General features: G+C 35.6%; 1 protein-coding gene across 7 annotated transcripts in view; it reads left to right on the forward strand.

Moving 5' to 3' along the window:
* Nucleotides 1-12,756, forward strand: part of ABCB5 (ATP binding cassette subfamily B member 5) — a 133,917-nt gene that overhangs the window by 61,145 nt on the left and 60,016 nt on the right. For all 7 annotated transcript variants that reach the window (XM_070787571.1, XM_070787573.1, XM_070787574.1 and 4 more), the window contains 3 exons: nucleotides 55-216; nucleotides 3,735-3,875; nucleotides 12,328-12,471. In XM_070787571.1, the coding sequence (XP_070643672.1) occupies nucleotides 55-216; nucleotides 3,735-3,875; nucleotides 12,328-12,471 (447 nt within the window). The remainder of the gene's footprint in view (nucleotides 1-54; nucleotides 217-3,734; nucleotides 3,876-12,327; nucleotides 12,472-12,756) is intronic.

The following is a 12,756-nucleotide window of genomic DNA, read 5'->3' on the forward strand; positions in this document are numbered from 1 at the left end:
CCAAGTTTATTTCATTCCTACTAACATTCATTTTCTTTGCTTATTGCTTTATAGGCAAGCAAAGGTCGGACTACAATTGTAGTAGCTCACCGGCTTTCCACTATTCGAAGTGCAGATATGATTGTGACCATAAAAGATGGGATGGTGGTGGAAAAAGGGACACATGCTGAATTAATGGCAAAACAGGGTCTATATTATTCACTCGCAATGTCACAGGTAATGTCTACATGACATATTTTGTGTTTGCATATTTTAACTTTTCAGAGATCATGACATGCTAGAAAACAGAAGTCCTGAATTATTATCTTATGTTTCATGAGGCAATCAAGGATATTCATAGTTCCTTAGTTAAGAAATTCAGTGTGTCTAATATCCTCAGCATTGTTGTAGATAATGATAAAAGTTAAAGAACTAATTGGTGTATATATACATATACATATACATTGGTGTATACACACACACACACACACACACACACACACACATATACACACATACACACACATATAGTATTTTTACCTAATATTTGCCATGCAGATAACAAATAGGCTTAAAAGCTTGTATCTGGCAGATCCAGAATAATCTAACTCTGTATACTGTGATCTTTTTGTTAAACCACAAAGAACTATAACACATAATCCCTACTTAAAGGCTTAAAACTTAGCTACAGAGGTAAAATGCAGAATCATGCATACAGATGCTACAAGTTGTAGAAATAAGAAGCAAGATTGTTGGAGACATGAATCCCATGAAAGTATTCATGAAGAAATATTGAAGGCAAGCAGGCGGGTAAGGAGGAGAAATCGAGGTAATATGGAAGTAAGAAGGAACTTGGTTTGCAGGTCAACAGAAAGGAGACCAGAAAGTAATAATGAGTGTTGGGAGAATAAAGGAAAATTTGGATAATGAAGATCAGACCATGTAAAGATTAAGACTTCCTGTGTAGGAAGCACCTAACCCAGTGCCTAACACAAAATGGGCACTCAAAAAATATCTGCTAAATGAAAGGATGTATAATACATGTCCATACTGTGTATACACCACATTATCACAGGTACACCAGAAAGCTCACGTTAGGTAATCAGGAAGATACATGACAATACTGGGGCAAGCTGGCAAATCCCAAATTTGGGATCCAAATTTCTGCATGTCATGTGATCTACCCTACTGAATTTCAGTTTTTTATTAAGGCACATTAACATAAGGGGTAGTGATTAGGCTCTAGCTATTTTCATTCTCCCTTCTTCTCTTGGTCAAGAAGGCAGCCCTCTTTCCAAGGGGTCTTCTGCAGGCAACTAATATTAACCTTTTTTTGGTTTATTTTACTTCTTTAACTTTCTGACTATATTTTTTATATCAACATTATTATTTCACAAATTAGGAAATCTGGAAAGCTATGAGCCTATACCTCACGAAACTTAAAATTTCAAACCCCAGCTTTCTCCATGTTAGAATGAAGGATTTTTAAACACAACCTATAAAGCAAAGATAGTTTTAAAAAAGAGAGAGAGAAAATAAAAAGTTTGAAAATGTAATCTCACACTGATTAATTTTAAAACCTCTTTATTTCAATTTTATTTCATGTTAGGCCATATTCTTCTTTAAAAATAAAATTTATGTGTTATTTGCCAGTTGAATTTGTCTGATTTTCATTCCATAGTAAATTTAACAATTTATTAATTTCAATATTTTCAAACTAATAATTGTAAAAAATAAAAGGAAATCATTGTAGTCAAACTAACCCTATTTTAAGATTCTTAAAAACTACTACACCCAGATCTTTGAAGCAACACATTTTTCATTATAGCCAAACTAAAACTCCATTTTTAGGTGTTAGGTTAAAGAGTTCCGGAATGTAGGGAAAACAAAAATGGAGTGTTTATGGTATAACTGTGTAAAACTTTTATTCAAAATCTTATTCAGAATGGATTAGTACTCTCTAATTATCTAAAATAATGTTCATTCTGATATAATAATATAATTTTAAATATTAATACTCAATGAACAACTCTAATATTCTGGGAACTATATATAGTAAACATAACAGACATGATATCTGCATAAACAGTAACACAGTTCTGAAACTCTGGATGGACTTATTTGCTACCATTGCCGGTAGTGTCCAAATGAATCAGTTTATGACAATTGATGATTTTCATAAGTATTACAAAGTTACTGCTGCTAAAGCAGCACAGCAAAATGGTTACACTCATGAACTCTGTAGACACAGCAAGTTGAAATCCTTACTCTTCCACATAATAGTTTTAGGACCGTGAGTAAGTTGTTTAAATTCTCTTTTCCTCAGTTTTCTAATTTCTAAAATGAGAAAAATAATAGTAACATTAAATGAGTTCATTCATGTAAAGTACTTAGAACTATTATTGGTGTAATAAATTTTATTATATTATTATTCTTTGTTATGCAATCAAATTTTTAAGGAAAGTTCAAACCATGGTTATTATTGTAACCATGTACCAATTAATGCTGTAATTGTTTATCTAGAATGCACATAATTATTTACATATATAGCGAGTCTGTGAGCTTCCTTTAGTGAGTTTCCACACGAAAATGAAATAAAAACAGGTAGAACTACATACATACCCAAACTCCTTGCCATTGTTATTTTGTGTAGCAGCCTTCTCAGCAAATAGAATTGTTCTTGTTCTGTAAGCACCTCTCTAGAAAATTTTATTATGAGAAGTCAAAATTTTATTTTAAGCTTGCCGCAAAGTAAATAGCTCCTGAAAAAAATGCCAAATAAAAATTTTGTTTCTTAGTAGGGAAATTTATTGAAAAAAGAAAGTGATAGCATAAAGGAATGTCTGATTCAAGACATTAAGATAGCATAAGGCTGGTTAAAGTTTATGTACCTTAAAATGACTAATTAATAATTGCTAATCTTATTAAAGAATCACAGTGTCCCTGGGAAGCCTTTCATGTACATACTCTCCTTTGCATCTGAAGTTACCTAAGTCTTATCATCTACACTCCCCACCTGGTTGGGCCTTCATCATCCTAACCAAGCTCTTCGTTTCTGTCTTCACCCCTCCTCCCATGTCTTCATAAGGAAGTCACTAAAACTGGCCTTACTTTCTGGAGTACCAAGAAAAACAAAAACTAGACTTAGAGGAATCTGGTTTAGAACTTTATCCTATTCTATGATTTAAGCAATTTCTTTAAGGTTAATTTGATGTCTTTGGAATTTCTCATTCTTTTGGAGCTGGCCCCACCAAATTTGCTTTTTAGTTTGTTTGGAATGGGCAGCAGCGGCCAGCCTGCAAAGTATTATTGTCTCCTGAGGTCTATCTCATACCTAGGGCCAGCTTCACATTTGAGTGCCTAACTATATGTTATAAATTTGTAAGCTCCAGAAAAGGCTGGGAAGAAGGAATCAGAGAGAGAGTATATTTGAGTCATTGCCCTCACAAAGCTCATTTTACTAAGATCTGTTCTTGCTAGTGGAATAATTGTTTTTAATTAAGGCATTATTTTCTGTGGTTAATTATACAGGTCTTTGGGGGGAAAGACACAATAAGCTATTGTCACTCACTAACATTTTAGTATGAATTGGACTTACTGGTTCTGTATTGAGTCTAAAAACTTCAGCAAGAACTGCTCAGAAATATACCACTTTCAGTAACAAAGGCAGTACAATTTTAGAGGGATGCTTAATAGAGTTGCTTTGAATTTTTAAGGCATTATTCTGGTGGTAACATGGGTATTCTTCATTTAAGGATATTAAAAAAGCTGATGAACAGATAGAATCGGTGGCTTATTCTGCTGAAAAAGATACCAGCTCAATTCCTCTGTGCTCTGTGAATAGCATGAAGTCAGATTTTACTGACAAGGTTGAGGAATCCACCCAATATAAAGAGGTAATGGGTCAACTATCAACAAGTTACCAACATGTTCTCCAATGAATTTTGATACAATCCTTATAATATATTTAGAATGTATTTATTATAAAATGTTATTATAGCACTTAGGCTACCAAACCTAAGTCTTTGCCGAACTTCACTCTAACATCACTGTGACTGTAACAAAGAAGCCTTCAAATAAGACTGCACTGAACGTCAGAGGTCATTACTGGGGCAAGAACTCTTGTGAGAATCCTTTCCTATATGGCAAACCATGGGTTAAAACAGTGGCTCCGGTGGTGTGGTACTAACAGTGATGCTCAAGGTCAATCTAAGTCAGATTAAGACCCAAATCCACTCCACACACTGGGTGCAGATAAGCACTAGCACAGACAGGATCCAGTCTTTCAACCCCAGGGTGCAACCCTAATAGCTTTGTTCATCTGGGCAAGGAGTACTTGTTCCCATGCTTGCTCGCCTACACCTACCCCCAGGCTCTTCCTGAGTCCAGATCAGTCTCCTTTAAGCCTCCTTATGTCTCATAACTCTCTGTACTACCTCTTCAGTCTTCATTCTTACCTCAAGTCTAATTTCTTTTTCCCAGTCAGCCTCCCTTTTCTTACAATTCCCAGCACCTTCTTCGGACCTCAACTTCCACTCTCACTCTTTCCCTCCGCATTCTTTCATAAAACATAGTTCCATCTCACCTCAGCCTGTGATTCTTCCAGCCTCCTCATTCCCTAAGTCCAGCTCTCTCCGCAACCCCAGGCAACCTCACTCAGCCCTTTTGCTGCTTCTCAGTTGTAAACTCATACACCATGAAGTCTCTCACCTCAGCCCCTGAATATTAGCTTCTGTTTTCCTAAACTCCAGCTCCCATATCATCCACTCTTATCTTTGGCTCACTATTTCTCACAAACTGGAGTTCCCTTCTTCTCCTTGGGTTGACAGATACTTGAGGTTGAATACCCCTTAGCCATTCCCACCATCATCCTGCCCACACTTCTCAGTCTCATCTATTATCCGTCTGAAGCCCTGGGATGACCTGCCTCAAACCTCCTCCTCTGCCTTTCTCTGGCACTGCCAGTCTGTTGCTTCTAATTCTAGATGCAGTTTTTTTCCCTTTTTAGGTATGTGATCCTACATAGCATTCACATTTATATGTTTGCTTATCTATTAATTTTCTTTAAAAAATGCATTTATGTAAACATTAAAAGAACAATATTAAGTAAATAATAGCATAGGTAATTTTCTCTATGGCAAAAGGCCTGAGTATAAGAAGACAGTATAAGAGTTTATACTGTATAAGAATTTGTGAAATGCTGTGCAACAGTGTAAAAAACACTGTTAAAACATCTGTTAATAGCTACTGGTAGTTAATAGCTACTCCCACTGTAATTGTTAAAAACAGAATAAAAGTCCACCTTGAAGTCTGAAAATTCACCAGGTATATAAAGTGGAATTTTAAAATCGGATAAAGGTGAAAATCATAAAATTAAAAAACAACTCAGACTTACAGAGAAAATGATAGGGTAAATTTACACTCTGATACAACTGCTCTGCTCCATACACACAGTAATGATAGATAAAACATAAAAAGGGAAAAAACAGTTAGACATATCCAAGCTCCAAAACAAGATAAATATCTCCACCTACTAGAAACAGAGCAGAAGTACCAAGTGGTCAGCTGGGCTTCAGTCATGCATCTACTCTTTTGTTTTTTTTTTTTATTGGAGTTTAGTTGCTTTACAATGTTGTGTTGGTTTGAATCAGTTATACATATACACATAGCCACTCTTTTGGGGATTTCCTTCCCATTTAGATCACCACAGAGCACTGAGTATAGAGTTCCCTGTACTATATAATAGGTTCTCATTAATTATCTATTTTATATGTAGTAGTAAAAGGAGGCTACAAACTTGGTTACCAGTGCCTGCTGCTATAGCGAGTAGAAAACTGAGAGCCTGAAGGAAGGATATAGTCTTACTAAGGGAAGCAAGCCAAACCTCAGCTCCATGGCCATATTTGAAATATTTTTTTCAGACTATAGTAATGCAATGAAAAGTGAACAGAGACTATAAAAATAAATAATGAAATGGAAAATATGAAGTAGGATTTTAGAACAGAATTAATAGGAGGTTGGGTTGAGTCAGAAGACAGAAACCACAGAATATGAACAGTGACAGTTTAGTGTAACGAATCATTAGGGAATTAAAGTAATAGGAATTGGCTAGTTAAAAGTAAGAGAACACTAAAGAATGCCAAGGTAGCAGATAAAAAGTGCCAACCGCTATCCCTGGGGTGAAACAGAGACCCAAGGAAGAGCCCTCTTTATTCCCTGCAACTAAATGACTCAGTGGCTAACAAAGAAGATGCCAAGGTACCTTGCTGGTGAAGTTTACTTGAAATCTGTCCTTTAGGATGCCAGGGGAGGGTCTGAGCTCCAGAATAAAAAGATTCAACGTTATTTGGAAGTCATTTCTTCCTGAATTGGGTCCATAATTCAAAGCAATCCCAGTCAACATCTTAGCAGATTTTTTGTAGAATTTGGCAAACTGATTCTAAATGGAAATTCAAAAAGATAAAATGAGGAAAACAACTTTCATAAAGAAGAACAAAGTTGTAGGATTTATAATTACTAATTCCATTTTGTAGTATAAAGCTATAGTAATCAAAATAATGTGCTATTAGAACAAAAATAGAGAAATAGATCAATAGAACAGAATAGAGAGAACCAAGAATTAGACCCACACACATACAGTCAGCTCTTTAGACAAAAGTGCAAAGGCAATTCAGTACAGAATATATAGTCTTTTTCAACTGTATTTATTTATTTTGCTTGCACTGAGTCTTCGTTGCCCGGCGGAGACTTTTCTCCAGCTACCACCAGTGGGAGCTACTCTCTAGTTGCTGCACTTGGGCTTCCCTTTGCGGTGGCCTCTCCTGTGGCTGAGCACAGCCTCTAGGGTGTGCAGGCTTCAGTAGTTGTAGCACCCGGGCTCAGTAGTTGTGACTCTGGGGCTCTAGAGTACAGGCTAGTTATGGAGCATGGGCCCAGTTGCTCCGTGGCATGTGGGATCTTCCCTAACCAGGGATCAAACCTGTGTCTCCTGCATTGGCAGGCAGAGTCTTCACCACTGAGCCACTAGGGAAGCCTCAAAAATATATAGTCTTTTTAAGAAAAGATGCTGAAAGAAAAACCTATCTATCCAAAAGAATCATCTTCAATCCATACTTCAAAGCATAGATGAAATTTTTTTTAAATTTTTTCACTTTATGAATATTTTTTTTAATATAAATTTATTAATTTTAATTGGAGGTTAATTACTTTACAATATTATATTGGTTTTGCCATACATCAACATGAATCCGCCACGGGTATACACGTGTTCCCTATCCTGAACCCCCCTCCCACCTCCCTCCCCATACCATCCCTCTGGGTCATCCCAGTGCATCAGCCCCAAACATCCTGTATCATGCATCGAACCTGGACTGGTGATTCGTTTCATATATGATATTATACATGTTTCAATGCCATTCTCCCAAATCATCCCACCCTCTCCCTCTCCCACAGAGTCCAAAAGACTGTTCTATACATCTGTGTCTCTTTTGCTGTCTCATGCACAGGGTTATTGTTACCATCTTTCTAAATTCCACATATATGCGTTAGTATACTGTATTGGTGTTTTTCTTTCTGGCTTACTTCACTCTGTACAATAGGCTCCAGTTTCATCCACCTCATTAGAACTGATTCAAATGTATTCTTTTTAATGGCTGAGTAATATTCCATTGTGTATATGTACCACAGCTTTCTTATCCATTCATCTGCTGATGGACATCTAGGTTGCTTCCATGTCCTGGCTATTATAAACAGCAAAGCACAGATGAAAATTAACTATAAATGGAATTCAGACCTTACTGAAAAGCTAAAAATGAAAATTTTCACAAGAAAATATAGTAGAAAATCTTTATGACTTTGAGTTAAGCAAAGATTTCTTAGCTACAACACCAAAATCACAATTTGTAAAAGAGAAAGATAGGTAAGTTAGACTTCAAAATGAAGAAAATTTCTATTTGTAAAACTTTTTTTTTTTTTTTTGCCTGCATCACAAGGCTTGCAGCATCTTAGTTCCCTGACCAGGGACCAAACCCAGGCCCTGGCAGTGAAAGCACAGTGTCCTAGCCACTGGACTGCCAGGAAATTCCCAGTAAAACTTTTTAAGAAATGAAAAGATAGACTATAAACTGTAAGAAAATATTTGTAAGTCACATATGTGATAAAGGACTTGTATCCAGAATATACAGAGAACTCCCAAAGCACAGTAATAAGAATACCAACAACCCAGTAGGGAAATGGGCAAAATATTTTAATAGACATTTTGCCAAAGAAGATATGCATATGGGAAATGAGCATATGAAAATATGCCTAACATCATTAGGCATTGTTATTGTTTAATCACTCAGTCATATCTGACTGTTTGCAGCCCCATGGACTGCGGTATGCCAGGCTTCCCTGTCCTTCATTAGGCATTAGAGAAGAAAAAATTAATTATAATTGAGATGTCATGATACACCTTTTAGAATAGTTAAATCTAAAAAGACTACTAAGTATTCGTGGTGATGTAGAGCATCTGGAACCCTACATTTTGCTAGTGGGAATAAAAAGTAGTAATCTCAATTTGGAAAAATAGTTCAGCAGTTTTGTTAAAAGTTAAACATGCACCTACTATGATCCAGCCATTCTTTTTCTAGGTTTTGTTGTTGTTGTTGTTAGTTGCTAAGTTGTGTCCAACTCTTTTTCAACCCCATGGACTGCAGTCCTCCAGGCTCCTCTGTCCATGGGATTTCCCAGACAAGAATATGGGAGTGGGTTGCCATTTCCTTCTCCAGAGGATCTTCCCAATCCAGGGATCAAATCTGCGTCTCCTGCATTGGTAGGAGAGTTCTTCACCATTGAGTCACCAGGGAAGCCCTTCTAGGTGTTCACTCAAGAGAGATGAAATCATATCTCCACACAAAGTCTTGTATGTGAATGATAGCAGCTTTATTTGTGATAGCCCATAACTTGGAATAACCCAAGTTTATGTCAAGAGGTAAACTGTGGTATATCCAAACAATGAAACACTTCTCAGCAATGAAAATGAATGAAATATTAATTCATGGAATAGCATGAATAAATCTCAAAGCAGTTATTTTGAACAAAAAGAAGCCAGATAAAAAGAGTACATACTATGTGATTTAATTTATATATATTAAAAAAAAAAAAAAAAAACTCTAGAAACTGCAAAGCAGTCTATAGTGACAAAAATATATCAGTGGTTGTAGGGGAAGATCACGGGCAGCTGAGAAGTGTGGAAGAAAGGGATTAGAAAAGCAGAAGGAAACTTACCAGGGTAAGGGGTATGTTCATTATGTTGACTGTGGTGATACTTTCATGGGTGTGTAATGAAGTCTAATCTTATGAAAATGTACACTTTATATATGTGTCGCTTGTATGAAAATTATAACTCAATAAAGCTTTAAAATATATCTAATTAAATTTTAAATTTTTAAGAGTTTTTTAACTTTTAAAAATCCTTTCATATCTCTTTATAAAATGACTCTAATTTCATATATTTTTATACCAAGTTCTCTTAAAAACATGCTATTAATATAACCTGTAACACAGTTAGGTAGTCCAGACTCTCATGATTTTACTAAAATTTTTCATTTTGTTTTTATTTCAATTTATTCTTTTCTCTCTTTATAGCATTATTTAAGTAATACCCTTTTTTTCGATCTTTTTTCATATGTTTAGAGGTAAAAAGGTATTCTGCAGAAGCTGATAGACCTCCTACATTAGCTGGCTCTGTAATGTACTGGTATTGTGTCCTGGGACATGCTTATAGTTTCATTAAAAAATGAGATAATTTTGTAAAGAGTTTGACAAGAAAGAAAATCCATGTTTAGGACTTCACAAAGAGTTGGAATGGAACTTTTAAAATTTCTCTATATTCTGTTGGACAGTGACCTACCTGAAAAGTAAAGCTCTTTATGATGAAAATCCTCAGAAAACTTCAGAAAGGAAGATACTAGATAATTAAATTATTAAGTGAAAGTGTTAGTTGCTCAGTCGTTTCTGACTTTTTGCAACCTCATAGACTGTAGCCCACCAGGTCCTCTGTCCATGGGATTCTCCAGGCAAGAATACTGGAGTGGGTTGCCATTTCCTTCTCCAGGGGATCTTTGCAACCCAGAGATCAAACCCAGATCTCCCACATTGCAGGCAGAGTCTTTACCATCTGAGCCACTAGGGAATCCCCCAATATAAATTTGGTTTAGCCATCCTGAAAAAAGACTTTAAAGGCTTTAGAATTTTAAAAGTTCTTTTGTTCAAACAATAGAGTTTGTATTATAATTGCCAGGCTAAGACTAAAACAAGAATTATATACTATTTTATATCTTACCTGAAATCTTTCTCTGGTTATCAGGTTCATAAATTTCATTACTTCAACAGTGAATGCCATGAGGAAGTTTCAACATATAAAATGCCTAGTAGTTTGCTACCGACATTCCTATTCAAAAGAATTACTCACCACAGAATTTGTTCACAAGATTTTTGAAGTTTCTTAAATAAATCCCCTAGGTATTCCAGACAAGAGAAAGGAGAGAGCATTATTATGTTATTTATCCTCTGATCATCATGACTACTACCTCCCCCATGGCACCCTCCATGGATCAGGATCTTTTCTAACTAGTCAGTTCTTCGCATCAGGTGGCCAAAGTATTGGAGTTTCAGCTTCAGCAGCAGTCCTTCCAATGAATATTCAGGATTGATTTCCTTTAGAATTGACTGGTTGGATCTCCTTGCAGTCCAAGGGACTCTCAAGAGTCTTCTCCAACACCACAGTTCAAAAGCATCAATTCTGCGGCACTTAGCCTTCTTTATGGTCCAACTCTCACATCTATACATGACTACTGGAAAAAACATAGCTTTGACTATACGGACCTTTGTCAGCAAAGTGGTATCTCTGCTTTTTAATATGTTATTCAGGTTTGTCATGGTTTTTCTTCTGAGGAGCAAGTGTGTTTTTATGGCTGCATTCCCCATCCACAGTGATTTTAGAGCCCAAGAAAGTAAAATCTGTCACTGCTTCCATTTTTTCCCCATCTATTTGCTGTGAAGTGATGGAACTCGATGCCATGATCTTAGTTTTTTGAATGTTGAATTTAAGCCAGCTTTTTCACTCTCCTCTTTCACCCTCATCAAGAGGCTCTTTAGTTCCTCTTCATTTTCTGCCATTAGAGTGATATCTGCATATCCGAGGTTGTTGGTACTGGGTATTTATTGTGTGCAAATACTGAGTTAAGCTTAATTCTGAAAACAATCCTCTACTCAGCATAAAAATGAATGAAATAATGCCATTTCTAGCAACACAGATGGACCTAGAGATTATCATACTAAGTGAAGTAAATCAGAGAAAAACAAATATTATATGCTATCCCTTATATGTGGAACCTAAAAAAAAAAAAAGATACAAATGAATTTATTTGCAAAACAGAAACAGACTCACAGACTTAGAAAATAAATTTATGGTTACCAAAGGGGAAATGTATGGGGGAGGGATAAATTAGGAGTCTGGCATTGACATATACTCACTACTATATATAATAATAATAATCAACAAGGCCCTATTGTATAGCACAGGAAACTCTACTCACTATTCTGTGGTAACTTACACAAGAAAAGAATCTGAAAAAGAATGGATATATGTATAACTGAATCACTTTGGTGTACGTCTGAAATTAACACAACATTGTGAATCAACTATCCTTCAATAAAAATAAAAACTAAAAAAAACAAACCAAACAAAAAAACAGTCCTGTAAGATAGGAACTGTTATCTTCCTCGAAAAGATAAGGAAAGTGAACCATGGTGATTGTAAGTAACATACTCAGATATTGCAGCAATTAACTTATAATTGGGAACCCCAAAATAAGCTTTTAACCAAGGTATTAGAAAAATGTTTCCATAAATAGTAATGAAACTAGAAAACTTTCAAGCTAAAATGCTAGAAAAACTTTTACCTTCTGTCTATGCTTAGTCCCTATCTAGATTTTGTCCTATGCTAGGGCATGATATTCAATCCAGTTAAACAGGTGTAAAGGAAAATATGCCTGTGATTTCTTCTAAAGTCTTAGCTATCAGCACACGTGTGTTAATTTATACTTTTTTAATGATAGTGACTGAGTGAAATGCCAAAAGGTGATAAGTTGCACAGTCACTTTTGTATAAAATTTATTTTATGTTTTGATACCATTATCAGTAATATAGGCAGTAAATTTTTTCTAAGAGAAATTCTGCTTTCTTCTCTATTACCTATTATATTTGATATTTTATATTATAGATCTAATCAAGATGGGCTAACTTCTTTAGATTCCATTATGCTCTCAAACTGGTTATAACCAAAGTATTTCATTTTATCTATAGACAAATCTTCCTGAAGTTTCTCTATTAAAAATTTTTAAATTATATAAGTCTGAATGGCCTTCTGTGGTTCTGGGGACACTGGCTTCTGTTCTAAATGGAACTGTTCATCCAATATTTTCCATCATCTTTGCAAAAATTGTAACTGTAAGTAAAACTAATCCACTAATATTTTTAACCATTTTAAACAAAGTGTGACCTGAGAGAATAGACCTGGGGTACCTTAACTCAACAAGGGGAAAATTGAGATGTGTGGTGGGTCACCCCTCGTGTGGGATCCATGATAGAAAGGTTAGCTAATGTTCTCAGGGGATAAGCCAGCCTCTATTGTTAAGTGTTGGGCTGTACCTTGTTAACTGGGCAATCAGTAAAGAAATTGCTTTGTTTTCTAATTCTGACTCCAGTGCTGTGTCAGCATTCCAAAACACTGAA

Source organism: Bos indicus, chromosome 4, assembly GCF_029378745.1.
Source record: "Bos indicus isolate NIAB-ARS_2022 breed Sahiwal x Tharparkar chromosome 4, NIAB-ARS_B.indTharparkar_mat_pri_1.0, whole genome shotgun sequence".
In the NCBI taxonomy this organism is placed as follows: Eukaryota; Metazoa; Chordata; class Mammalia; order Artiodactyla; family Bovidae; genus Bos; species Bos indicus.